This window comes from Canis lupus, chromosome 9 (genome assembly GCF_048164855.1).
Source record: "Canis lupus baileyi chromosome 9, mCanLup2.hap1, whole genome shotgun sequence".
NCBI lineage: Eukaryota > Metazoa > Chordata > Mammalia > Carnivora > Canidae > Canis > Canis lupus.
In genome coordinates, this window is record NC_132846.1 from 69,890,727 (window position 1) to 69,918,087 (window position 27,361).

Consider the following 27,361-nt stretch of genomic DNA (forward strand, 5'->3'; position numbering starts at 1 on the left):
TCTTGCTTTCCTCCATCAGAGTAAAAAATTGGGAATAAATACCTGTTGAAGAAACAAATATATCTAATTAGCTAGTTTGCAGAGGGCCTCATGGGCCACATCAGCCAAGACAGAGGGTGCTTTTTTATTTTTCAGATAAGAAAACAGAGTTACAGTAACCCGTCCAAGGCCAAGAATAAGTGACAGAGCCAGGGCTGCCTCTAGCTCCAAGTGACTTCAAGTCCAGGCACCCCGTGCCTGGCACATGGTGAGAACCTCATAACAGTGGGGCCGCTGTCGGCACAGTGATGCTGCCTCTCTACTTTAACCCCACAGATGGGAAGGTACAATCCCAAAGACGGACCCTGACTACCTAGCCCAGGGTCCCAGAGACCCTGAGAATGGATGTCATTTGTTTGAGGAAGGTCTGGACAGGCAGGACCACGTGAGCCCTGCTTCAGGGAGGAAGTAGAGGGGGAGGTGAGCTGCCAGCTTCCAGGTGGCCCTCCCAGTCAGTGTCTGGAGAAGACGGAGATGCCAATTCCCTTGAAGTCCAGTGCTGTCCCTTACAAATTTGTGCATATTTTGCATATTTGCCGTTTATACCCAGGGATAGAAAGAGGGAACAATCAGTATCCACAAGGGAAGATGGTAAAGAGGGTGGGGTCTGGCCCAAGTAAGTCACTGGTAGGGGAAGAGGGAGCTGGAGAAGGCGGTTAGCGGCTGGGCCAGGCACGTTTGAGCAGAGGAGGCCTCAGGCCCAAAAGAGTTTCCCGTGAGTGCTGGTAGGACCTGCTTGGGCCCTGGCCGGGGAACGGCACAGAAGAGCTGTGCTTCCTGATGTTTCGTCTGCAGATATGGCTCAAGGGGTGAGCCTGAGGCTGAGAGACCCCATTCAAGAGCTGGGGCCCAGACAGCCCGGAGAAGGCAGACCTGAGAGGTAGTTTTCTGGAGAGACGACATTTCCTGGGGACCGAGAAAAGGCACAGAGGGGCCAAGCCTAGTCGGACCAGGGCTGACCAGGTACCCACAGGGAGAATGTGAGGCTGGCTTTGGGCAAGCTGCATGGACGTGCTTGGTGCACTTCCTGCCGGGCCCTGTGCAGGCTGCCTGGGGACAAGCAGGGAGAAGCGTGGGATTTGCTCTGGAGCTCACAGTTCAGTGGAGTAAACCGAGGAGAAACTCAGATATTGGCAGTGGGTGCATTCCTTAGGGCATGACAGTAAAGGTCACTAGAGTAGAGCAGGCAAAGGGTTGAGGGGGATGCTACCCATGCTGCTCCCTGGGGAACCAGGGAATGCTCCGCAGAGACAGACCCACCTAGCCTGGGCTCTGTGGGGTTGCCAGTCAGGGAAGGGCAGATGTGTCTTCCCAGCAGAAGGAATGGCCTCCGTGCCTATGGCCGTGACGACAGGAAGGGGTCCCAGGGCAGTGCAAGAGATGCATGCCTGCCGGCAGGTGGAAGGACTGAGCTCTTGCAGGCCTTCAAGCTGGTTGGGCTGGGAAAGAAACCAGGAGTGGCAGGGATTGGTTGGGAGGAAGCAAACATGATGGCAAGGAGGGGACGCGTGAGGACCATCAGCCGGGACCCCAGGGGAGCCTGGGGAGAGCGGGTGGCCTAGGCCACAGTGCCCAGGCCCCGGCCTCCAGCTATTCACCTGTTGCATTCTGGCTCTGTGCCCACCCTGCCCCGTCCCATTGCCCACAGTGGACAAGAGGAGAGCTGTGGCGGGGGGTTCTTCTGGCAGACACCTGCTGTCACCAGGGCCTGTGAGCTGACCCCACAGGGGCCTGGACACCTCTCCGCAGCCCCCAGAGCTTGCTGGGATCAGGTAGGCGGGAGGGTTCTGATAGGTTAGCTGGGAAGCCTCATTAAAGATTGAGACAGTGAAGCCCATTTGACGGCTGGCTGGCATATCGGTTTCCCACTGCATAAGCCGGGAGGCTGAGGAAGAAGAGGTAAGTGGCCGGGATGCGAGAAGCGCCCTCCTGCACTGCGCCCGGGGGCCTGCCCGTAATGGTCAGCAGAGAGTGGACCTTCCACTGCTTCTGCTTCTGCCACTGCGACTGCACCGTGCTTTGCAGAGTGAGCTGTAGGTGATGGGCCCCTCCGTGCTCCTCAGGGTGGGAAGGGGGCTGCCCCTGTCCTCACAGGGGGCTCCTCCCTGTTCTTCATGGGGGCTCCCCACACCGCGTGGAGGGAGGGGGCTCCTTCCTTCCCACTGGGGGGCTCCTCCCTGCTCTTCTCGGGGCGGGGGGGGGGGTCTTTCCTCTTCTTCACAAGGGCTCCTCCCTGCTCCTCTTCATGGACTCCTCCTCCCCGCCCCTCACGGGCCTCTCCTTCTGCTCCCATCAGCTGGGATGGTGGGCATGAGCTCTGGGTCTTGGGATAGAGCACCCATTAGTGGCTGACCAGAGGGTAAACCCTGTTTTGCACTGAGGCATCACAGAAATGTGGGCAGAAGCAGTGTACAGACTGAGCTCAGGAGACGTGGGCTCCTCTGTGGCCTTGGGTGGTCACTTACCCTCTCCGAGCCTCCAACTCTTTGCCTCTAAGAGAGGTCTGATAGGCCCCACCCTGGAAAGTTAGTAGGTTAATGACCAAATCATGCAGGGGGACTTTGTCATGCACACTGTAAAGGTATGACAGATTTCTATTGTTCTTTATTCTGAGATTCTTTTCAAGGTTTGTTATATGTGCTGCAGTGAGCTTATTAGGAAAGGGAGACAAGTTATTTCAGCAGGAAAATAAGTGGCCTGAGGAACACAGTCTGAGGGGATGAGGCAGGCTGGTTGGCGGTGTCCTGGCCTGGAAGCCAGGGGCCTAGGTCCCAGCCTCACTTGTCCCGAGAACAGGGCCTCCCAGGCCTTCTATGCAAGGACGAGGACAGGGAGCAGGGGCTGCTGCCTCCACAGGTCTCCTGCTGCCCTTGGCACAGTGCAAAGGCCTGTCTTCTCTAGACTCCAGGCGGGTGCTTCTCACTGTGTGGCCCAGACCTTAGCTCCCTCTCGGAATCACAGTCCGCGCATCTGCACTGGCTGACCTTCCAGGGCTTCAGGTCATTTAGACACTGGCCTCTTTGATGCAGGGTTAGCCATTGGTCACCAGGGGGTGACGATTGAACCGTAACTTGCAGGCTCAGGAGTGAGGGTCTGTTACAAGGGCATAATGGGTGACCCCTCAGCTACCTCATGTATCAGCCCACCGTGAGCCTCGGTTCATAAGCAAGGCCTTGGTGGGAAAGGCACTGGAAGATTCACCCAGGGTAACCCAGGCAAGCAACTGAGCTGTCATGAAAGCAGGAGGTGGCAGTCAGGGTTGTCTACTGCCCAGACACCTTGGCTTTTTAAGCGTGGAAATAGGGAAGTAGGGAGACATTTGTCCTGGGCGCTGGTCCCAGCTCTACCACCAATTCCTGTGTGGCCTTGGCAAGGCAACTTCAAAGACTCAAGCCCAGACCACAGACTCCATTCCCACATGGGTACTAGCTTACCTGGCAGTAGAAGCCCTGAAAGGGAATGGTGCTAAGGCGTTGGTCTAGGAAGCTGAGGGAATGGGTGCTAAGGCGTTGGTCTAGGAAGCTGCCTCCATCACAGAGAGCTGCTTTTAAATCAACCCAAAATGCAGGGGCCTTCTAGAGAGAGGGGAAGGAGGCAGCCAGAGATGGCAGAGAGGAGGAGGGGACCTCAGAGGGGCTTGGGACTCTGCCCAACCCAGATTAAGTAGCTGTCGTTTGCTGGCCAGAAATGCCATCAAGCATCACTGAGCAGGTGCTGGATCCTTTGTCCCTGGCACTCCTGGGATCTCAGGTTCCATCTTTTCAGGAGGCCCAGGGGATGCCTTTCCTATAGAGACTAACTCGAAACCTAGCCTGTCCCTTCTGTCCCAGAGGAGCCCAGGGGGTCGATGTCCCAGAGCCTCATGAATGTTAATGGACAGGCAGGAGGACAGTCTCTCTCAGGAGGAGGTGTCAGCAACACCTCGGCTTATCTGCCTACCTTAGGCTGTATAATTTAAAGTGGGGTACCTGGGCCAGGAGCCGTAAGGGCCTCCATCTACCCCGCACCACCAGACTCATAGAGAATGGAGTCACGGAGGAGCACTTGTTCCCTCCGTGGGGACTCTCAGCCATGTGTTTCTTTATTGTAAGGTAATACGTCACACGTGTACAGAATTTGGAAGTTGAAAAAGAGGGAAATAATCCCACAATCTACAGGTAACCACTGTCCCCATCTTGGTCTCTTTCCTTCTTTGTCCTTTTCAGTTTCAGAGAGTTAGAACTAGGTGATCATTGGTTCCATCCTTCTCACTTTATGGTAAACTGAGGCCCAGAGAAGGAGGGATTTCTCAAGGTACCGAACTACTTTGAGCAGAATTCAAACAAGAACTTGGGTGTCCTGGCCCCAAATTCACTCTGAAGGGGATTTGTAGAAACTGGAGCAGTACAGAAGAGGCCAGCCAGGAATGGGGAGGGAAAATGGGAACAAGGGGGAGCAGGAGGCCTGGGCTGTTCACTCCCGGTGGGGGTTGCTGGGGGCATGAGCACTGTCCACGGTGCAGAGGCCTCTAGGCCAGCACTTGAAAGGCCGCCTGCCTGGTCCTGAAGGCACCCGTGGGAGCAGTGCTAGCAAGGTTCCCGCCCATGAGGACGAGGACCAGCAGTGGGAACCCCACACAGACCCTGTGCGCAGAACATAATACCTCCTCAGGAAACCTGGGCTCCCTCTTCCCTTACCCCATCTGTGGTCATTTCCGAGCCCCACCTCTGTTGGCGACCTGCCATGTCTCTCCTGCTGTAATATCTCAAGGCTTACGAGGCACAGTCGCCGGCCTGACCACTGACTGTTTCCAGCTGTGAGCTGAGAACTTTAAGAATGTGTCACCTGCTGTAGTCTCGACATTTGGTTGGACATCTTCACACGGTTTGCTTGGGGGCCTCATCGTTCACTTATTCAACAAATGCTGCCAGCGTGTTGATCGTAGGCCAGAAACCATGTCCTGGGGGTACAGAGAACAAAACAGTTCTGTCTCTGGAGAGTAGAAGTCAGACCGCTGTTGGCCTGGGTTCATTTTGACTGTCTCTCCTGGTCCGGGCAGGCGTACATACTGTGTCCTCGTGGCCACGGAGCTCCGCACTAGCTGAGTCCCCACAGGGAGGTGCCCCCTACCACTGGGCAGGACCGGGGCCAAGCATCCCCCACGGCTGGTTCATTCTCCTGGAGCCAGTCGTGCGACCTGGTTTTCCTATCTCAGCTGCTCTCCCCCAGCCCCTTTCTGTTACACAAGGGTGGCTTTCCCAAAGATGAGTGTACCTCACATTAGAATCCTCTGTCAAATCTTTATGTCAAAGACAGAGCTGTAGAAGCCTTTAGAAAGTACCAGCGCCAGGTGTGCTCACATCCCACCTCACAACAGCCCTGTGAAGGGTGGGATGATCATTGCCACCCTGCTTGTGGGTCCCACATCCTCCAGGAGCCCCAGGGAGAAGTGCCACTGCTCAGAGATGACCTCAGACCCCCTGGCCCCACTTTGTCTTTTGGTCTGGCTGACACCAGTGCCCCAGGTAGTCATGTGGATTCTCCCTCCAGTCCCCCAGCCTCTGTGGTGTGGGGGCCAGCCCCAGCCCCTCTGGCCAGGCTCCTGCATCACCCCTCCAAGGTGGGCTCATGGCTGGAGTTTGGCCCAGCCTCAGCCCCATCTAACTTTGCTTTCTCCTCTATCTTCTCCCACCTCCTGACCCCTAAGGATGAATAGTCCTCCTCTGGGTCACCAGCATGTTCTGTAGGAGCAGATGTCTGATGGATCTTAAAGCTGTCTGGAAAGTGGGCCTCAGAGATGGCAGGAAGTCAGCTCCTTCCCCCGAGAAGCATCACTGTCCAGCGGGACGTGGAGCAGACAGGCCCGGCTGCGAGTATCAGTGTGGGCCTCACCCCCGTGCCCTGACCCTCGCTCTGTTCAGACAGGCGTCTGCCAGGGCAGGCACAGGCCACCCTCCGCCCGGGCCGGGCCCACACACCGGTCACGCACCAGCACCCTGCTTCTCCCCACCTTTGTTTGCTGTTCCACCTCACATTTCCCTTTTTCTCGTTCACATGTCTGTAGTGCCGACAGGTTCTCTATCGTAACTTTGGCAACACTTATCTGAGCCGCATGAGAGAGGATGAGGGTTGTCTTCATTGAAGCCCCAGACCAGTGCCCATCCTCAGCAAGCTGTGACATGGAGGCCAGCGTCAGGAGCCCCTTGGCCTCAGCAGGTCCCCTCACCTGCAAGAGACACCACCACACCTTATACAGGGCTCTGGTGGGACCGACTGGGCGGTGCAGGCAGGCATGGAGGCTGGCAGAGAGGACTGCTCTGTGAGTGGGGAGCCTTCCTAAAAGCACCAGCAGCCCGACTGGTGTAAAGGGCCGTTTGAGTGTGCAAGGATGCAGGCAGGCCAGTGATTAGCAAGAGATGTTGGACTCGGAGGAGAGGCCAACCAGAGAATTCGCTTTTTTTTTTTTTTTTAAGGGGGCTCCACACTCAGCACAGAGCCCAACACGGGGTTCACACAGCCTGAGCTGAGATCAAGGGTCAGATGCTTAACCGACTGAGCCACCCAGGCACCCCTAGGAATTTGCTTTTAGTACTAATAAAAAAGAAGTTTCCAGGCCTTTATGGTTTACAGAGTACTTTTTCATGCAGTCTGTTTATTCTTCACAGCAGCTTTGTGAGGTGCCACTGTTGGCTTTAGAAGTCATATTTACATTTATTTTATAGGCAAGGAGGCCCAGCTGACAGGTGTGGGCCCAAGCCCTGGCCAGGCCTCCTCCCTCCCAACCCTGGGCCATCTCCCTGCCTGCCTGCCCAGATCAGTACCTTGTGGGGACAAGGCAGATAAACGTGATCTCCCCAAACGAGTGTCTGGCCTACGTTTCCACAGAGGGGTGTCAGCACACAGCTATGTGCAGAGCCGAGGGGGTTCTGTGCCGAAGAGCACATCAAACACAGAGCCCTGTGACAAAGACTGAGTCCTGCTGCCAGCTCAGTCCTGGTCATGGCAGGGGATAGTTAGCCAGGAAACCCTCCCTTGACCAGCCTCCTCTCTGAACAAGCCTGAATTTAGGGATCGCTTGTGTTTCTGTGGCTCATCTCTTAAGGGATTTTTATTTTCATCTGAGTGAGTTCAGCCCCCTCCCTTCACCTGTGGTCACGAGTTCCCTCTAACCATCCCACCTCAATTCAGCAAAACATACCAAGTGTCTGGTGTGAGCTGGGTACTATGCACGGGGTGATGAGTAAGAGATATGGTCTCTGCCCTCAAGCAGCCCAAGACCTCATAGGGAAGACAAGAGTGCTTGCAAACGTCTATAATATTAGTGAGAAAGCTGTGCTGTGACAAGCCCTTGCATATTAACCAGTGAGGAATGTGAGGATATAAGAAGGCTTCCTGGATGAGGTGACTGTGGCGTTGAGCCTTGCAGACAGCACCCCAGGTAGACTGAGTGCCCCAGCCAAGGACAGAGAGGTGGGGAGCACAGCATGTGGTCAGTCGAGGGAGCAGATGTGAAAGGTCTGCTGCAGAGGTGGGGCTGGAAGCAGCAGCTACCCGGTAGGCTGGAGTCCTCTTCCACCGAGTGTAGCCCCAACCCCCTGGCTTGTGTTTGCCACCGATCATGGAGGCTGTGATGTGTGTGGAAGAGGGGCAGGAAGCAAGGGGAGAGGGTGGAGGCAGAGGGTCCAGTCAGTCCAGGAGAGAAATGCCGAGGCAGGCATGTGGGCATGGAGAGGCGGGTGGGCTCCGTCGGGGTCTTGCACAATGCTGCAGTAAGAGTTGATCACCAACTGGAAGTGGGAGGCCAAGGAGGGCGGGGGAGCCAGGGGTCCCCCCTATCCCTCTCACCAGGATCCTGAAGGCGAGGGCATGGCTGACCTGAGACGACTCCATGGCAGGGGTCTCTGCATGGCCTCCACCTTGGCTTCCAGTTGCACCACAGGGACTACCCAGAAATAACTCGGCTCTGGGATACATGGGAGTGATTAACAGCCACCCAGTGTTCCAACCCCGGGATTTCCCACTGAGGAAGCTCCTGCAAATGGGCTGTGCCAGGGCTTTCCCAAGGAATCCTAGACAGCTCAGGAGGAGAAATCCTCCCCCCTGCCCTCCTCCCTGCTCTGCCACTGAGGCCACTGGGGCCAGTGGGGGAAATAGGCCAGGAGTAAGGAAGGAGACAGTGGGAACCTCATGGCTGCTGCAGATACCCCGTGTGACACTCCCAGGCCCCTTTCCCGGGCCGCAGCTCCCACCTCTGAGACAAAGGGACCGTGCTTCCTAACATTAAGGATCCTTGTAGTTCAAAACAGACTAACATTTTCTTGGTTTGAGAAGAATGGAACGCCTTATACAGCCAAGCCTTTTCTCTTCCTCCTTTGCAGTGTCTAAAATTCCATCTGTCTAGTGTTTTGTTTTTTTGTAAGATTTTATCGATTTATTTATGAGAGACACAGAGGCAGAGACATGGGTAGAGGCAGAAGCAGACTCATTGCAGGGAGCCCGATGTGGGACTCAGTCCCAGGACCCTGGGATCACGACCTGAGCCGAAGGCAAACACTCAACCACTGAGCCATTTGGGCGTCCCCCAACTGTCTAGTCTTGAAGTATGCCTGCAGTGTAGGGGCCAGAGCCCCCTGGGAACAGCCAGGTTCCTGTCCGACGTCCTCCACCCTCTGAAGGAATTGGCTGGCTGAAGGTGTTGGGAGGAAGTCCAGCCCAACAGGCAGAATGAGGGTCACCAGCACAAGACCACCACAGACCACAGACTGTGGAGGCCGTCTGCTGCCATCTAGGGTCCTAACAATGGGATGGGAAAGAGTCCCAGTGACCGAGGCCAGACCAGGCCAGCAGACACAGAGATGTCTGAGCTGTTAGCAGAGCTCAAGCATCACATGACCTCAGTGCTAGGAGAGCCTAGCTCAGATAAGGATGGGCTCTAGTCCTTAGACCACGTGCTAGACAGGGTCTCTGGGACGGGCTCAACCCTGGAAGAAGGGCGACTCCAGATTCAGACACGGGCTCAGCAGCCGAGGCCAGGCCCTGAAGTGAGGCAGAGCAGCTGCCCCTGATTCCCAGAATGGGGTGAGGAGGGGAGGCTGAGATGTCTCAAATCCTTCCTGCCTCAGCCAGGACAAGTGGGTAGAGGCATAGACCCTCTGGGTGGGGGTCAGAGGACACCTGTCCAACCTGTGGTCCTGGAGAGCCAGCCTGCCACCCTGCCACCTTCATTCTTCACTCTTAAGCTGGTCTCAGTCCGACCCCATGGTGTGATTGAACAGAAGGGAGAGTGGCCTTTTGCAGGTCAATTGAGTCTGGCTCTGCCACTTGCTGTCTGTGAGACCCAGAGCAAGTCATTTCCCCTTTCAGGCCACCTCACCCATTACAGTTCCACTCAGTGGCTGACAGAGTTGCGAGAATGAAGGTGAATTTCAATTAAATTAGGAAAGTGAGGACCCCTGGGTGGCTCAGCAGTTGAGTGTCTGCCTTGGGCTCAGGTCATGATCCTGGGGTCCTGGAATCGAGTCCCACATCAGGCTCCCTGCATGGAGCCTGCTTCTCCCTCAGCCCATGTCTCTGCCTCTCTCTTTCTCTCTCTCATGAATAAATAATAAATCTTTTTAAAACAATTTAGGAAAGTGCCTGGACTCTGCCGGATAGCAGAGATCTGCTCCCACTCCTACTTCCTGAGAACAAGGAGGAAGGAGCACTAGCACCTGGGTCTTCCCTATAGGAGAGAAAGAGCCCCATTAAGGATTTGTTGTTTATTTGTTTATTTTTAGGATTTTATTTATTTACTTGAGAGAGCGAGAGAGAGCACACACGAGTGAGGTGAGGGGCAGAGGGAGAGGCAGGGACCCTGATGTGGGACTCAATCCCAGGACCCCAGGATCACGACCTGAACCGAAGGCAGATGCCCAACTGACTGAGCCACCCAGGTGCCCCAAGGATGTGTTTTAAATTTTCAAAAGTCTGTGCTGAACATGTTACATGTTACTTAAAGTCAGAAAAACCAATTTCTATTAAAAAGATCAAAATTATATGTTAAATTATTTAATTTTTAAAACGTGTTTAGAGTTGGAGAAAGAAAGCTGAGATTGATCTGATGCCTATCGTGTGCCAGGCCGCCACGCGAGGTATTTACAAGTCATGTCTGTAAAAGCACTTAGGCACCTTCTCTCCTACCCATCATGAGAGCGCAGCAGAAGGCACCAAGCAAGGGCGGGCTCCGGCAGCTTGACCCAGGGAAGCATTTTTCCCTGAGTGCTGGAGGGCACTCTCCTCCCACCAAGCAGAAGGCCCACTGGCCTCCTCCTTCCCCAGCTGGAACATTCATACTGGGGCCAGGAAAGCAGCAAGACGTGGCTCCCTAAGAACTTGACTAAAGTGGGTACTAGGGCCCAGGACAGCAAGTCTAGAGACTGCTGAACGTGGAAGCTCGCTCAGGGCATGGAAAGATTTGACTCACGTTGTGTCCCTCCTGGTGGTAGAGACAGGGTCTTTGAGGATGGGCAGGTTTAAGACCTCTGTGGAAGCAAGCATGTGGTCGTGGTCACATGGAGGTAGTGGCTTCCGTTGCTGGGACTGGGCAACAGTAGCTGCCTGGGAGGCACACAGGAGACTCCTGCACGGGGAGGAGACTGCCCTACAATCAGATGATCCATTTTGGCTTTGAGATTCTGTTGTTCTCTCTCCCCAGCTGTGCCCCAGATCCAGGGACCACCTGCCAGTCCTTCTGCAGCTCAAAGCACTTGTGGGAGAAGCCTTGCACACATTGTGGGCTTTGCTATGGGCTAACCGTGGCTGCCCCTTTGTCCTAGAGGGGAGACAAGCTCCTTCCCCATGTAGTCAGTGAGGTCAGACCAGCCTGCCCAGGGTCCCTCCCTGTCACTGTGACTCTGTGCAGTTCCTCAGTGACATCTGAGCTGGCAAAGAGAAGGGAACAATCAGCTCTTTCTCAGTTTAGGGCAGAAGCCTGCCTTTTCTTGCACGTGTGGCACAGCGCCAGCCCCCATCTGAACATAGGGTGCACGCAGCAGACCTGGACTGCTCTGGGCCCTGCCTTCAGAGTCCAGGGCAAGGGTGTGGCCTGGAAGGCTCTGTCCGTGACAGCCTCTGCCATCTGTGCCTCACTGTGTCCTTCCCACCCACAGCTGCAGGCTCCTAGATGCAGACAGGAGGGCCCCGCATCATGGTGAGGAGGCCAGGCTGCGGCCCCACCAGACCAGATGTGAAATCCCTGGCTCTGATACTGAACCCACTGAACCTCCTGCTCAAAAGGCAGGACAGAATGGATCTCCTGGGTTTGGTGATGCTGAGCACACTGGCGATTTTAGTTGGAACGGCTTGGTGGGACGTGGAGAGGCCCGAGACAGTGAAGAAGTAAGGACACGGCAAGTGCAGTGTGAAAGGGAAGGAGAGAGGGTTCAATAGCTACGTGATGGACTCTGAGCCACGCGAGCAATGTTGTCCTGTACTGGGCTCTGAGAGAAGAACCTCAAGACGGGGAGAGAGAGGTGATTGATGGGACAGGCTGGGGACCCGTTGAGAGGGCAGGGACCGCTCCTGTGGGCCAGGAGGGCAGACGGGGAGAGCTCCAGGTTGCTTTGCCAGAGCCTTCCTTCTCCACTAACCACTGTGCTTCTGTGCTTCTCTGCCCCACAGGCCCCTCCACCCAGCGTCAGGTGCAGAATGGCCCCTCTCCTGAAGAGATGGACATCCAGAGAAGGTAATCCCCCAGCCAGGGCCAGTGGCACCCTGCGGCGAGCAGAGGACACGCCTGCAGCTAGGGCCAGGATTCCCAGAGACACACACCAGGGTGGGGACAGGCCAGACCAGAAGGAAGAGGGAGCACGTTCATTGTGGCTTTGCCAGACCGAGGAAGGGAACGTGTGGTCTCATGGAGACCTCCGGTCTGCAGCATCCTGGGTGCTGTTCACTTACCTCACTCAGCCCTCCCACGTGTGTTAGGAGGTGATTGTCATGCTGTGGAGGGGTTCGGTGATGTGACCAAGGCCACGCTGCTGGAGATAGGCAGGCCGACCCACCCAGGGCTGCCCGCCACTCCCTCACTGGCTGCCTTGGGCGGGTGCCAGAGCCTCTCAGGAGGATCTTGACCCCAGCCCACTCACCTCCCAGTTGAGACTAAGGTGGACAAAGGTGGTGAATGCCCTTCAGCGGCTGCAGCTGCTCTCCAACTGCTTGGCCGGGGCCGAGTTGTTGTCCTCATTTGCCAGGCCATGGAGGAGGCAGCTCCCATGGGATGTGAGCCTTGAATGACACCCACCCCCACTCCAAGGAGCTTCTTTTTTTTTTTTTTTAAGATTTTATTTTTATTATTTATTCATGAGAGATACAGAGAGAGGGAGAGGCAGAGATACAGGCAGAAGCAGGCTCCATGCAGGAAGCCCGACGTGGGACTCCATCTGGGGTCTCCTGGATCACACCCTGGGCTGAAGGCGACGCTAAACCGCTGAGCCACCCAGGGATCCCCTCCAAGGAGCTTCTAAAGCACTCAGACTGGGAGGAGGGGCCACTACCATTGTCCTGAACTTACAGAAGAGTTCGTGGTGGCCAAGGAGGGAGCAGCCACCCCAGGTCACGTTGCCAGGAAAGGCAGGGCCAGGGCGTGTACCCGGCCTACCATCGCCTCGGCAGGGGCTCTGCATCTCTGAGAGGCTCTGCATCGGGCTCTGTGGGAGCTGTGCCCAGGACGAGGGCCGGGTGCAGGCCTTCCCCACCCAGGTTCTTGGACAAGGGGCTGAGCCGGGGGCCTGCAGCTAGCCTCATGTGGAATCTTGGGCTGGGAGGTGGGGAGGCCCCGTCCCCACCCCTCAGCTGGCTGGGAGAATCTCCAGGGCCCTCCTTCCTCTAGCCTTTCCCCCACCCTGAGGACTGAAGGCCATAGCTGGTAACCTCTGAGTGCCTTCTGGCCCACGGGGTGCTCTGTAACCCTGGGCACCTTCCTGCTCTAGGCCTGTTACCCATTGGAACATAACAGTGGTATTCCTCACCCTGCCCACCTCAAAGAAATAAAGATGGGACTGTGCTTCTAGACTGCCTATGGACAGGAGACTCCTTTTATCAATTCCCACGGGTCTCTTGATTCCATGGGCCTGTCTTCTGGCCCCTCAAGAATACAGCATGTTATTGCCTGTGAAGGGCTTTTACAGGCTTTGGTTCGTTTTACTTCTCACACTAACCTTCCAAGGCTCCTGTTACTGGTACCATCCCTTACATAAGCCTGGAGAGTGGAAAGGACTTATCCAAGGTAACGAGCAGTTAGAGGCAGCACCAGGATCGGCACCCCCTCCGGCCCCCGCTCAGCCCTCTGCTGGGTCTTGGGGCTGCTTCCACCCTGAGAAGGTGGACTCAGGAATGATGTACAGGGCAGAGCTCTCAGAACCGGTTACACACCAGCCTGCATTACCTTGACCCACCACGGAAGGCCCGCATTCCTTCGGAGGCCACCTACAGTCCACGCTCCGTGGGCTGGAGCGCCCCCTGGAGGCCTGCGACCTGCTCCTCTGTCCCTGCCGGTCACCTCACACCGAGGGAGGCCCAGGGGAGAGATGACTTCCACGGGGGCCCAACACGAGGTGGTGACTCTAAGCCCAGGAACCTTGTACCCTCTCACAAACAGGGTCTGAAATCCACACCTGATTTTTGAGGACTTCCAAGTGCCTTCATTTTACCAGGGGCAGCTAAGCATACGGATCCTGCTGGGAAAGTTGGAGTTTTGGGTGATGTGTCAGCATCTTGGATAGAGAAGCTGATGCAGGCACTGTTGGGAGCTTTTCAAACACCTTTCGCGCCAGAAGGGTCTTTACCGTTATTTCATAGGGCACACATAGCCCTTCTAAGAGCCCCCTGAACATGTGTTGTGGTGCTTCTTCTGCAGAGAAGCCGATGTCTGGGGAAGGGGTGTGACTTGCCCACAGTAACAAAGCCATGATCCCAGAACAGGAGCCCAGAAAGGTCGCTACCTCTGAATGGTCTTTGCAGTAAACTCTGGGTCCCCTCTGGAAAAGGTGCTGTGTCATTGACCGTTCTTGAAGATGAAGGCAGCTGTATTTATTCCTTCCTATGTGTATCTGTTGCTTCACAAAGCACTTACTGAGCAGCTGCTACGTGCCAGGCATGGTTCCAGCACCAGAGAAGCATCAGCTCACTGAAAACTGAGTGTACAGTGCAGACCCATGGCCAGCAGCTTCCCGCTCTGCCGCTGCCCTTCGTGGCCAGGGCAGAAACCACAGCTTGCCTCTAGCACGCTTTCCCATTGAGCCCAGAGTAGGTGTGAGAACATCCCTTCACCCTGTGCTTCATCAGCAGAGCTAATTAAAGCTAAAGCAAGGTTAAAGCCTTGCTGCTCTCCGGAGTCTGCATGACTTCTGCCTCGGCATCTCAGTTCCGGATTCTGTAGAAATATTTGTGGGTTGGTGTCCTCACTCGACCAGCCTTCAAGAGCACCGAGGTCACTCTGCCTTAAGGACCCAGGATGCTAGTGCCCACTGAGGCACACACAGCATCACACTGCAGCCTACCAGATGGCTCTCTGATGCAGGCCTGGCCTGCGGCTAGATCTGGGGTAAAAAGAATGAGGACATGCCGGCTTAGTGTCCCTTCTCTTGGCAACCAGCAATGCCTAAAAATCGTTCCAGGAAACATAGTCATTTGTATTAAGAATGGGCGACCCTAAGGTCAGGTCTGCTGAGGTTCTAGGCCCCCCAAAAGCTAGATGAGCACGTCCAGCCTGGGGAAAAGCTTGGTCACTCAGCCAGATGGTCGCCCCAGCCTTCATGAAATTGTTCAAGGGTACTGCCAGCACTCAGCTGTTCGGGGACCTGGAACCAGTCACATGCCCCACCTCCCTTCAGTGAGGACAGCGAGCCTGGCAGGCGGGGCCAGGGGGGAGGGGGCGAGCTCACCGCTGAGGCCCCCAGCCCCGGGCGTGCAGTGGCTCTCAGGGAGTGCCAGTGAAACCCAACTCTGCAGCCCAGGCTCCCGGACACAGAACCACATTGTTCTCAGCTCCGAGAAGTCAGATCTGCTCTGCTGTTGTTTTTCAGACAAGTGATGGAGCAGCAGCACCAGCAACAGCGTCAGGAGTCTCTAGAGAGAAGAACTTCAGCCACAGGTGAGAGCCCCTGTGGGGCCTGTTTCTCTAGCTGCTCCCAGCTCCTTTACTGGGCACCTCTGGCCCTCCATGAAGAGCTGCTGGTTGCATAGATCTCCCTGTGTGATAGTCCCATGAAAGCAGGGGGACAAGAGAACAGCTCGGGGAAGAGGATCAGTTCAGCTCTGTCCGGCCCTCGCCACCAGCCTCCGGTCCCCCAGCACTCAGTGCCTGAGCAGATGCTCGGTGGGCATAGCCTGTGTCTCTGGCACCGTGCTAAGGGTTAGGAACACAGCAGTCGAGGCAGAGACAGCCCCAGCTCAGCGTCCTGTCAGGGACATCCTGTCAGGGAGCCCCTGTCAGGGTAACACTGAAGCATCACAGTGCACGCACGGCGACTAAGTGCGAGGCGTACCTGCCCCGGGAGTCAGGAGCCCTGCAGACAAGGTGCAGTATCGTCCTAAGCATTGACCAGAACCGAGCACAGTAAGGCCAGAGGTTCCCTGAAGAGTGGCGATGCTGGTTAGTGAGCACAGGACTTCCCGGGTCAGCGAGCGCTTTCAGATCCTTTGTTTTACATACTTCCTTCCAACACCCTGCGCAGTAAGCAGGTGGATGGTACCCTGTTTCACTGATGAGAAAACCAAGCACCAGTGCCCAGTGGCAAGGTGGAGGGGCTCTGCCCAGTGGCAAGAGCCCCCCCACCTCATGCAAAGAGCCCCCCCACTGGGCTCTGCCCAGTGGCAAGAGCCCCCCCCCCACCTCATGCAAATGCTAGCTGGTAGCACCCCCAGCTCCACTAGACCCCCGGTGGGGCCCCCCCTGCCCGTCCTGTGTCAGCCCTGCCCGTCACTCCTGCCCGTCACAGCTGGCCCCCAGGTGCAGAGGCCTGGTGCCCACAGCACTCCTGGTACCTCTTCCTACTCTTGCATTTCCCTTCCTCTTTTTCCTTCTTCGACCTCACTCCTCCTATACCAGACTTGACTCCTCATCTGTCACCGTCCTGGCACGGTGGCCACTTCCCTGCAGTTTGGGCTCTGAGGTCAGAGCCCCCCCTTCTGTATGCCAGCGTGGCACATGTGCCTGGTCCCAGTAGCACGTGTCATTCTGCCGCAGTTGTAGATGTGCATTTATCTGTGTGACTCGCTCCCTGCTTACCCACGAGGCCATGAGCAGGGAGCCTGTGGCTGCTTTCCCCAGCACCTGCTACAGTGCTGGGCACACAAGGGAGGCTCAGTGAGCGCTGGGTGGAGGCTGTTCAGATGGTGGACAGAGGACTGCTCAGCACTGCCCCCTCACATAGGCCCCCAACAGCCCTGCAACCACAGTTACCTGCTACAGTCCCCAGAGGCCTTGGGTCAGTCACAGCTGCATCTCAGAGACCAACAAGGGCTGGTCCCTGGGGTGGTGCTAGGTACAGAGAAGGACAAAGAGATACAATTTGTGCCACCAAAGCCCTTCATCTCCCATGGGAAGACCATGATTAGAGCAAGAGAAGGTTAGCTAAGCTCAACAGATGTTCACTATGTGACACTGTAAGTCCAACCAAGCCCCAGAATGCTGGGGAGACCAGCGTAGGGAGGGAAGGGACCAGGGCTAGGTGCATCCCATGGGGGCTTCCTGGAAGAAGCAGCCTTGAGCTGATCCCTCAGAGGAGCAGGCTTCCCTCTGTCGCTCCACCCAGGGAAGTAGCCGCGGGGGACTAGGGACTGACTAAGCCCCACTCTTGCATTTCAGGACCCATCCTCCCACCGGGGCACCCCTCATCTGCAGCCAGCGCCCCCCTCTCATGTAGCGGACCCCCGCCCCCGCCCCCACCCCCTGTCCCGCCTCCACCCACGGGGGCCACCCCCCCACCCCCACCCCCACTGCCAGCCGGAGGAGCACAGGGTGCCAGCCATGACGAGAGCTCCGTGTCCGGCCTGGCTGCCGCCTTGGCTGGGGCCAAGCTGAGGAGAGTCCAGCGGGTAAGCGTCCATGGGTACGGGCGGGCCGGGCCCCTAACTGCCCCCATGTATAAGACCCCAGGAAAGCCCTCCAGCGTAGACACCATCTGTGCCACCCGGCACTGTGCCAGCCACAAGATGCTCTCAGTTTCTAACCTCCCTCATGCTGACCGTCATAGGCGGGGCAAGAAGCATCCCCTTGCAGATGAGGGGACCAAGGCACAGGCATGGAAGCAGTTTGCCCACCGTGTGGCGGTCAGATGCAGGGTTCCGACTCAGACCCAGGTCTCCTGGATCTGGGTCCCTCTCACTTCCCACACCAATCCTAGATGCCAGCAGTGCCATGCCCCGCGGCCTGTCCCAGCACCTCTGCAGTGACCTGGAAGGGGGATCGGCCATGGGGCAGCTGAGTGGCTGTGACTCTGACAGCATCTCTGACACTGCCTCTCCTTCCCTTCATGTCTACACCCACCTTAGCAGGGGCACTGACATGAGCCAGCAGTGCTGGGCAGCGACCAGCCAGTCCTGTTCCCTTGCTGGACTCTGGCTTGGTCCCCTGTGGAGCTGGAGGGATGAGCCTCGAGAGCCGTGGTCCTCCTTGCCACCATCATAGGAATCCCATCCATGCTTACATGTGCCCCCTCCCCCTCCAGTGACATCCCCCCCAAGACCCCAGACTAATGCTACATCCTTACCTCCTAGCCAGAAGATGCCTCTGGAGGCTCCAGCCCCAGCGGGACCTCCAAGTCTGACGCCAACCGGGCGAGCAGTGGGGGTGGAGGAGGAGGCCTCATGGAAGAAATGAACAAGCTGCTGGCCAAGAGGTGGGTGTTCAGGCCCCCCAGACCCAACTACTTGTCAGGGACTTCCTGCTCCTCAGCATCAGAGCATAGCCCTTGCCCAGTCCCAGGGCCCACTGTCACCTGGGCTCAGCCAAGCAGGGAACTTTAATCAAGTTCCCCTCCTCGAGGGCTCACCCTGAGGCATCAAGCCCAGAGGAGTCGTCTCAGCTCTCAGCTCCTCCTGACCTCACTGATTGACGCAGCTTCCATGTACCAACCTCACCCTAAGCAGGGGGAAATTTGGAGCTAATCTTAGACATTGGTTCAGGGGGGGAAGAGGCTCCTTCCTCACACTTAAGATCCCAGCATAAATGAGATGCCTCAGTGCTGGAGCCACTCAGAGTCTACCAGGGCAAATGCGTGCCGCGGGACCAGTCCCACAGACCATTGTGGAGGACACAGGGAAGGCATTCTGAAGCAGAGGAGCCCAGAGGGCACCACCCTGGGAGTTCCACCCACGTCCTGGCTGAGTGCTGGGGCCGCAGGCCTAGTCATCCCCTTCTCTACCACACTAGCAGGTGTGGCTCCAGCTTGCCCAAGGCCATCAGCCTGTCCCTGTGCCACACAGTGACTCCCCAGCTGGAGAGGCCAGGCAGGCAGACCTTTTCACAAGGGTTGCAGAGCTTGGGTTCTCCTTATAAACGTGGCATAGCAGCAGGAATGTGCTGACATAGGTTGCCAATGCCATGGCTCCCCTGGGCACCAGAGCAGGGGGCTCAGGGGCAGACCTCACCCATCAGAATGCTCCTTCTTGTCCACGAAGCAGCATCCGAGCCCTGCTCCAACAGTGACACCCACCCCCCAACCTCTTCTCACTCTCTGGGTACGTCCCCTGTCCTCCAAGCGGACTCACCCTGAGTGAGAACTGGGCTGGGGGATCACCTCACTAAGTGCACACAGCTCTGAGAGGATGAAGTGGGAAACCTAGGCCCCCAGAGTGCAGGTCATTGGGCTTTGCAACAAGGGCAGAGCCAGCATTTCCTGCCCAGGGCCTCTGCACACATGGCAAGGGACAGGAGAAGGAGCCTGCTGTGAATGGCAGAAAGAGCTGTGAGGCTGAGTACCTACGACACACAAGGTAACCAGGAACAGGGACAGACCGTGAACAGTTGTCACACAACAGAATGGAGGCTTGCAGGGTGATATGGCTACCCACCAGTGCAAGCCACTCCCTGGGGAAAGCCAGGAGGGCTCCAAAGGGGAGGTTCCACATGCGCACGGCCCGGAAGGAGAAGAACACATGTCCAGGCAGAGGCGAGTGGGCAGTGTTACAATACTGGGAAGGCTGAGATAGCCGCTGGGCCTAGAGCCCAGGGTGTGGAGGAGTGACGAAGGTCAGGCTGCAAGAGATAGCCTTGTTTGCAGGCACGTCGGGCTCCATCTCACAGAGGTGAACAGAGCCTTGGGTAAAAATAGATGTTTTTTGAAAAGAAAATACACTTTCTCCAAGTCCAAAAGCAGTGCATCAACAATAACAAGTAGGCCCAGCTGGTTCAGACCAAACGCAGAGGAAGTTCCTGAGGACAGGAAAAGGCTGGTGTCACCAGGAGCCCGTGAGACGCCCAGATGCTGGCGGGACAGCCGAGGCCCTGCCAAGAACAAGCATGAGTGCACCCCGCCCGCACGGTTCAGCGAGGCACTCTTGGAAGCCCGGAGTTTCGGCCTCTGCCCGGCCTCTCTCCCAGCGGCGGGGGGCACAGGCGGGAAAGTCCGCGCGGCCAAGAGCCCTCCCGGGACTGGCATGCCTGCCTGCTCTGTGTCTTTAGAAGATTAAAGCTTGGCTCTGGGTGGAGACAGTGTCATAGAGCAAAGTGGCAGTGGGGAGCCCAGCCAGGGGGCCACCGTTGTCCAGGAAGAGGGGCTGCCAGCTGGTGCTGGGTATCAGCAGGAAGACAGGACAGACGTGAAATACCAGGCAGAGGCAGAACTGGCTCTACTCTTTTTTTTTTCTTTAATATTTTTGTGTATTCACTTGAGAGAGGGAACATGAACGGGGGGAAGGGCAGAGGGAGAAGCAGACTCCCTGCCGAGCACGAAGCCCCACTCAGGACTCGATCTGAGGACCCTGGGATCATGACCTGAGCTAAAGGAGACACGTCACTGAGCCACCCGGGCGCCCCCAGAACTGGCTCTGCTCTTGTGAGGAAGAGGTTGGTGGGGAGGATTCCCTGGGGGTGTCTCTCGGCTATGATAGCCTCAGCCTCGCAGAGCTGAGGAGCCCCGAGGGCATACTCTGAGGAATACGGAGGGGCGTGTAGCTCAGGGCGTCAGCCAGACGTTCGCCACTGAGGAGGCCAAAACACAGGTGGGCTTTAGGGGCTAAGAGAAGGGGTCCGTGCAAGTGGGGAGCAGGCAGGTTGACCAGAGGGCATCAGCTGCAGCTCTCTGGGATCCTCCCCTTTCTGAGCAGGGACAGACTCAGCCGTGATCAGGGAAGGCACCGCGGCAGGACTGAGTTCTGAGGCAGGAAGAGGTACTTCTGCCTTCTACGAGGCAGTGGGATTCGCTTACCAAGGCCAGTCAGGCTGAAGACAGAATGCCCCGACCTGTGACCCAGGGGCGCCTCTCCCCATCCCACGTGCCTGGCCTTGAGCGTCCTGGGGGAAGAGCTGCCACCCACCCAAGCCCAGGCTTGGTGAACCCAGCCCTGGGAACCTAGACAGGGTGCAAATCAACTTCTTCTAGCCCTCAGGTGCTGTAAACAGACACAGGAATGTTCCCCGGCCCCTGTTCTCCCTGCCCAGACCAGTTTTGTGTCCAGGGTCATGCAACGAGCACAGAAGGCCTGGGCATTCAACAAGGCATTGCCTCCTTCACACCAAACAGGGTTCAGATCCCCACCACAGGTTCCTCTGAGGACCAGGCTGTGTCCAGCAGAGGCATCTGGGTCAGCGTGAGAATCTTCAGGAGCTGATTTGCACCTTCTTCCTCCTTGTGTTAGGAGAAAAGCAGCCTCCCAAACAGACAAGCCGGCTGATAAAAAGGAAGACGAAAGCCAAGCGGTAAGCAGACCCCAGCCCTCGCCACCCTGGGCGCTCACCAGTGGGAGATGCCAGGCCTTTGAGGCACTGATATGCGCCTGGTTTGGACATACTTGTGATAGAAACTTCACCAGGTGTTTCACAGGACGGACAAGAGAGTTTGGGGTGGGGGTGGGGGGGGTGCAGAAGAGCCTGCCAAGCACTCAGTCTGGCCCTCCCCACACTCTGGGCGGCAGGCCTGGGCTCTCTGAGCATCCAACAGGCCCTGCTTTGCCCTGGAGGTCACAACTTCACGAGGTCGGATAAAAGGCTGAGAAGCAGGATCCAGCCCAGGAGTCCCGTGAAGGGAAAGCCTGCAGGCCTGCAGTCAGAGTGCACTCGCAGTAGGTGACGTCTGCTGGAAGACTGGGGCAGTTTATATTCTCAAATTATTTCTAAAAAGATTCCACTTGAGTCCATTGATTCCAATAGGAGCTGCAAGTGAGCTGAGCAGAGGACCCTGGAGCCCAATCTGGCCATACAAGCTCCAAGCATCTGCTTCTACTTGGGGTGGCTGACTTTCCCTCTGTGTTAAGCTTTTCTTACAAAAATAGGCCCCTGGTGCAGTGGCTGATCTTAGACCCTAACTATAAGGGGCGTACAGTTTGCATCTCAGGGGTAGGAGCCAGGACAAGTATAACCAGCAGGTTGGTTGCTGCCTTACGTCCCCCCATCAGCAGGCTGGGCTCATCTGGGATACCCCCCCCCCCCGCCCCTGCTCTGGCCCTGCCAACCGGGTTTCCCTTTCTCTGACCCTCATGCCTGGGCACATGCAGTCCTTCGGCCCCTCCAGCCAGCTTCTCATCTCTGTGTAAACATGGCTCCCCCCAAAATAGCATCCCAGACCCCCAGGCTAAGTGAGGCTGCCCACTGCTTGATCCCTAGCCCTGTGCACGCACTTGTGCTCATTCAGATGCACTCTGTCCTGCTGGTACTAGGCCCTGGGAGGACCAGGCTGGTGTACTGCTCCCTGGAGTTGGCCCAGCTAACGCCCCACGCATTTCTACAATTGCAGGGTTGTCACAGGCACCAAAAGCCTGTGGTCTCGCTTCAGCGTTCCTGAATCAGCGCTGGCTTTTCCAGGCAACTGCAGGGCCACCTAGCCCCGTCCAGAACCCTCGACACACCCCAGTCCCCGGCTCCGAGAAGAGTGGATTCAAATCCCAGGGACTTCTTGGAGAACCCTTCCACTCCAAGTGGAAGTTCTCATCTTCTGACCCCCACTCTTTCTTTCCTTTTAGAATATGCATCCAGGTCACTGCTGGTTCAGCTTGCTGTGGTCCCACGCACAGTCAGGAGCCCCCCACACGCCCAGGGCCAGCCTCCCCACAGAGCAGGAGCTGAGAGAGCCCCCCAAGCACCAGAGCAAACACGCTGCGGGCCAGGGCTCTCCTGTTCTGTACTGCTCAGTGTTTTCCAAAGTCTCTTCATTGAACCTGTAGTAGGTTCAATAACAAATGGCAAACAAGCAAGCGTTATTTAAAAGAGGAAAAAAAGCCCCAAATGTGGAGTTGGGGGTGGAGCGGGCTTGCTGGCCAGGAGCGGGAAGGTGCCCCGGAGATGTAGCATGCTCTCCTTCCCAGCTCGGAGAGGAAGCAGAACTTCCCTTTGTAGAGGGAGCATTTCTTTGAATTATTAGTGAAATAATAATAGGATGGCATGGGAGAAAAACTTGTAATGTTTCAGTTATCCTAGTTTCACCCTGGCCTCCGTTCTTGCCTGTTTCCTTCGGGTCCCCATGCACATGTGCTAATGCACGTGATTTCAGTTATTCCGCTCTGAGATGAGAGGCCCGAGGAGATTCCTCCCAAGACCAGAGCCCAGCACACTCTCTTGTTTCTAGACCATAGGCTCTCAGGATTCGCCTGCTCACCCCACAGATATCTAGGTGCTTCCTGGTCGGTGCCAGATCTGTTCACAATCTGAGAACAAGTGGCTCTTACAGGTTCACATTGTAGGGGGGCGGGTGCTGGGGGGCCTCCTGCTTAGAGCGCTGAGCCCGGTGTCCTGACCCTGGAGGTGGCCATGGGGCCCCGGTCCTTCCACCCCAAGCCTCTGATGGACCAGAGAGGAAGGAAGCAGAGAGCTGACAGGAAGCGGCATGGGCAGCAAGAGAAGGTAGTTCTTGGCCTCGGGTCAGAATTACACCAGTTCAGCCTCGGCAGGGCGGTTGGCTGTCCCTGGTCAGTGCTCCACATGGCAGTTGTGCATGTTGCTTAATAAAAGCAGAGGAATTATTATTACTTAGTAAATACCACCTTCCCAAGAATATAAAATTTTTCCAAAGTACAGGTGTGCAACAAACGTCAGCTTTTATTACTTCTGAATTAATTTGAATCATTCACCTCCTTTATTTGCGTGTCACCATGGACATCCCCCAGGCAGACCAGACACGCATTTGCTGGGGTCTGTGGTGCCCCCCACCATGGGCTAGGTGCTGTATGTGTGCAGGGGGTCCAGAGCCGGTAGGATGTGACCACTGTCCTCAAGGGAAAGGACACGGTGAGCAAAGAAAGTGCTGAGGGCAGAGAGAGAGGGAGCAAGCAGCAGGGGCCCTGGGGGAGAGGGAGAAGTCCTAAAATACACCTAGAGCCTCCAAGAGAAGTGACATTTACCCAGAGCTTTAAATGGTGAGCGGGGTTTGCAGGGCAGACACAGTGGACGGTGCTAGCGGGGACGGAGGCAGAGGCACAGAGTGGTGTGGGGCACACCCGCTGCTGGGCAGCAAGAGGCGGCCCTGCTCTGGGTTCCGCCCGGCCCACCAGTCAACCCTGCCTCTCCCGGCAGGTGGGTGCTTTTAGCAGAGGGGCACTGAGGGCAGAGCTAGGTTCTAGAGCTCACTTAGGCAGCAACACTGAGGATCTTGTGGACTGGTTGGAGGAGAGAGAGCATGGGTTCTTACCACATCCTCCTCTCTTGGTAAAAGAGAGTGAACAGAGTCTTCCACAACCAGGACGTGGGCCGTGCCCTGGGCAGCCCAGCCCCGCAGCAGCCTGCCTGCACACCCCCCTCTAGGGTTCCCTAACATCTGGTCCTCACAGCGGCCCATGGAGATGTGAACCAGGCCTGGAGAAGGGAGGTCACTTCCGTGGTCCTGCCCGGCTACTCCCGCAGGCAGCAGAAGGGGCCCAGTGGACAGTGGGGCAGAAACTCCGCTGGGGCTCAGGCCGTGCTTGTGCTCATAAGGAGTTGGCCAGGTGGGCTCACAGGGGACTCAGTAATGGGCAGGGCTTGCCGCCAGCCCCAAGATTGTCTGCCCCACTCTACAGGAGCCCATGTCTCTCCCTGTGGCCTTCTCCCCTGACTGTCCATGGGCTAGCCCTACTCCCCACCAAGATTGGGGGGTTTCACGTGTTAATGATAATTTTCATTGTCTTGCTGATTGTAAAAGTAAGATGTGCTCCTTAGAAAATGCGAGAAACTAACGTGTCCTCGTGACCTGGTCAGAGGCACCCTGCTCTTGCCCCAACTGGCTTTCCTATGCAGACTCTTAGGGCAGCCTTTTTCCTTTTTTTCTTTTTTTTCTTTTTTTAAATTTATTCATGATAGACAGAGAGAGAGGCAGAGACACAGGCAGAGGCAGAAGCAGGCTCCATGCCAGGAACCCAACGCGGGACCGGATCCCGGGACCCCAGGATTGCGCCCTGAGCCAAAGGCAGGCACTAAACCACTGAGCCACCCAGGGATCCCCCAGGGCAGCGTTTTTCTTTATCGTTTCAGGAAGAGCCGAGCACCTCTCCATCTCCCGGGACCCGAGCAGCCAGCCAGCCACCTAACTCCTCAGGTGAGGGGCGCCGTCCTGCCCTGCAACAGGCACAAGGTCTTAGAGCAGGAGGGGCCCCCTCCAGGAAGATGACTCAACCCAACCGCCTCACTGTACAGATGAGCAGTGAGGGCCAGTGAGGTGGCATTAGCTGGTCTCCCTGACACCCGAAAGCCCTGAGCCTCCACACTGATCCAGAGTAGATGCTGACGTGGCCACCTGTGCCGACAGCCCAAGGGCATCAGGCTGGCCAGACCATAACCCCCCACCCAGCCCTCTCATTTCCCACATGGAGACAAGGAGGGCATTGCATCTGGGGTTCAGGTTCCTGGCCTCAGGCCAGGGCTCTGAGGAGGATTACGGACCTGCCACACTCCTGTCTCCCTGTGAAACGCCACCTGTGGCACGTATAACAGGGATCACCCGTGAGTCTTGCTCATTGTGGTGCTCAAAGAAAGTCTACCAGGCGATGCTTCCAAAGTTATGCGTTAGAGGAAAAACAGTCCCAGCCCTGCTCAGAAGCCCCGTGTGAGCCCCAGAATGTGAGCCCCAGGGTACAGGGATGGAGTTAGGACAGTTCCTGGAGGCTGCAGGGTGGGAAGAAGCCACTGTGCTTGGTCAGTCGTTCAACAAACATTTGTTCAGCATCTGCTCCACACAGGGCCTGTGCTCCCGAACAAGGTAGGAGAGGCAGAGGGGAACCCCGCTAGCCCCCCTCAGCAGAGGGAGGCTCTGGCCAGTTGTTGCACCAGCCTCTGGTCCTGCCACTCTGCTGGTGTGGCTGCCTGCCTGCCCCGTGAGACTGCCCCTGTGTCCTCTTCTCCTGAGAGCTGCCACCATGGATTCTTGGTGAATGACTCCATGAACACTGCACACCCCAGTGAATGGTTCTGTTTCCCAGGTTAGGAGGTGACATGATTTGCCCAAGGCCCTATGCCTGTGGGCCCAGCATCTGCCCTGGAGTGTGGCTTTGGGGACACTCTCCTCACACCCATTGGGTGGCTTCCCTGCTTCCTCTAGGGATTTTCTCCTGCCTCTACGCTCATCCTGCAAAGTCTAGGAATTCAATTCAGTCCAAAAATCTCTTGAAGTAAAATGAAACATTAATTTAACACCACTTAAAAGAGAAAATGGAAAAAGAAAGTAGCTTTGAGGGCCGGGGCAGGAAGGGGCCGGCTGCAGGGTGCAGGGGAGACATGGTGGGCACGTCTGGGCAGCAGGTGTATACGTGGCGCTCAGGCTGACCTGAGAGCATCCCGGCTAGGGCTCCCTCTGTACCCCCCCAGCCCTTTGCTGGAGTCATGACTCGACTCTGGGAGTCATGATTGAGAGGCTCCCCCATCAAGATGAAACCCAGCTGTGGTGAGAGGACTCAGAACCAGGCCACAAGTCAAGGTCAACCAGGTCGAGGGAATGGGAGCTGTGTCCTGAGTGGGGAGACTGGGAACGAGGGGCCAGGTTTCAGCTCCACCTGCAGCAGCCCTTCCTGATGGGGTAGCCCTTCACCCTCAGCACTGGGGGGCCTCCTGCCTGGGATTGTGGGGGGAACGTGGCCACCGAGAGGTCTCCCAGCTCTGAGGCTCCCTGTCCACGGTATGAATTGACAGAGACTGGCCGGAAGCCCTGGGAGCGGAGCAACTCGGTGGAGAAGCCTGTGTCCTCGCTGCTGTCCAGGTGAGCTGCCCCACGAGGCGGCACTGCGAGTCCGGCGGGGCCACGGCGGGCGGCGGGCCAATTCACATGTCTGTTTCATTCCGTGCCGTAGAACCCCGTCTGTGGCCAAGAGCCCCGAAGCTAAGAGCCCCCTTCAGGCGCAGCCTCACTCTAGGTACCGAACAACCCCGTCTCGGGGGCCTCCTCTGTCCCCTGCCCGTGACTAACACTCCCAAACCCGCCCCCTGTCCTGTCACCTAACAGTTTGCTCTGGGAAAGGGTGGGCCTGTTCCCTCAGACCTGGGGAAGGCAGGGCTGGAGGGACGCAGATGTGAGGGGCTGTGCACGCCTACTCTGGCTGTCCCCTCCCAGAGGGAGAGACTGGGGCCTGGGGAGGGCAGTGAGGCGAGGCTGACATCGGACTCCCATGACAGTGCTCCGGGCTCACTGTGACATCGGGCAAGCCGGTGGCCCCTCCCGGCCTCCCCTCCTCGATCCCGTAAAGAGGTCTGTGAGCCCTGAGTCTTGTGACAGCGATTAGTGGGCAGCAGCTGGACACAGTCCCACAGCTCAACTGATCCCGGGACCGGCCGGCACCCTTCCTCCTTCCCCTCCCTCCTCTGCCCACAGCACACAGCCGTCTTCCCCCAGGGAGACCATATTTCCCAGACCAAAAGCTGGTGTGCATAGCAGGATGGAATGTTCAAAGCTGAGGTGTCCCCAAAAGTGAGAGGCAAACAGCCCCATAGTCACCGGAGCCAAGCGCGGCCTAAAGCTGCAGGTCTCTGGAACCCGTACTAGGAAGGGTCGCCACTGCCCGGCACAGACTGCAGGGGAGCCGCTCTCAGAGCAGTAGCATCGGAGCCGGCCGTGCAGAGTGGAGCGAGCCTGTCGGGGAGGGCCCGGGCCCGGCTCCGGCCGGAGCGCTGAGGACAGACGCGGCCCTCAGGAGTGAGGTCTCGGGTCAGCCAGGTTCTGAGCTGGGTCCTGCAGGTCCCTGCTGCAAGGAG

The 27,361-nt window shown here is 57.1% G+C and overlaps 1 protein-coding gene across 4 annotated transcripts in view; it reads left to right on the forward strand.

The window, feature by feature from the left end:
• The window catches only part of EVL (Enah/Vasp-like), a 146,669-nt gene that overhangs the window by 113,938 nt on the left and 5,370 nt on the right, over positions 1 to 27,361 (forward strand). For 3 of the 4 annotated variants that reach the window (XM_072839912.1, XM_072839910.1, XM_072839911.1), the window contains exons 4-11: positions 11,677 to 11,740; positions 15,081 to 15,148; positions 16,865 to 17,094; positions 17,776 to 17,897; positions 20,857 to 20,917; positions 24,656 to 24,719; positions 26,306 to 26,372; positions 26,464 to 26,526. In XM_072839912.1, the coding sequence (XP_072696013.1) occupies positions 11,677 to 11,740; positions 15,081 to 15,148; positions 16,865 to 17,094; positions 17,776 to 17,897; positions 20,857 to 20,917; positions 24,656 to 24,719; positions 26,306 to 26,372; positions 26,464 to 26,526 (739 nt within the window). The remainder of the gene's footprint in view (positions 1 to 11,676; positions 11,741 to 15,080; positions 15,149 to 16,864; positions 17,095 to 17,775; positions 17,898 to 20,856; positions 20,918 to 24,655; positions 24,720 to 26,305; positions 26,373 to 26,463; positions 26,527 to 27,361) is intronic. The other variant, XM_072839913.1, reaches the window with a different exon arrangement.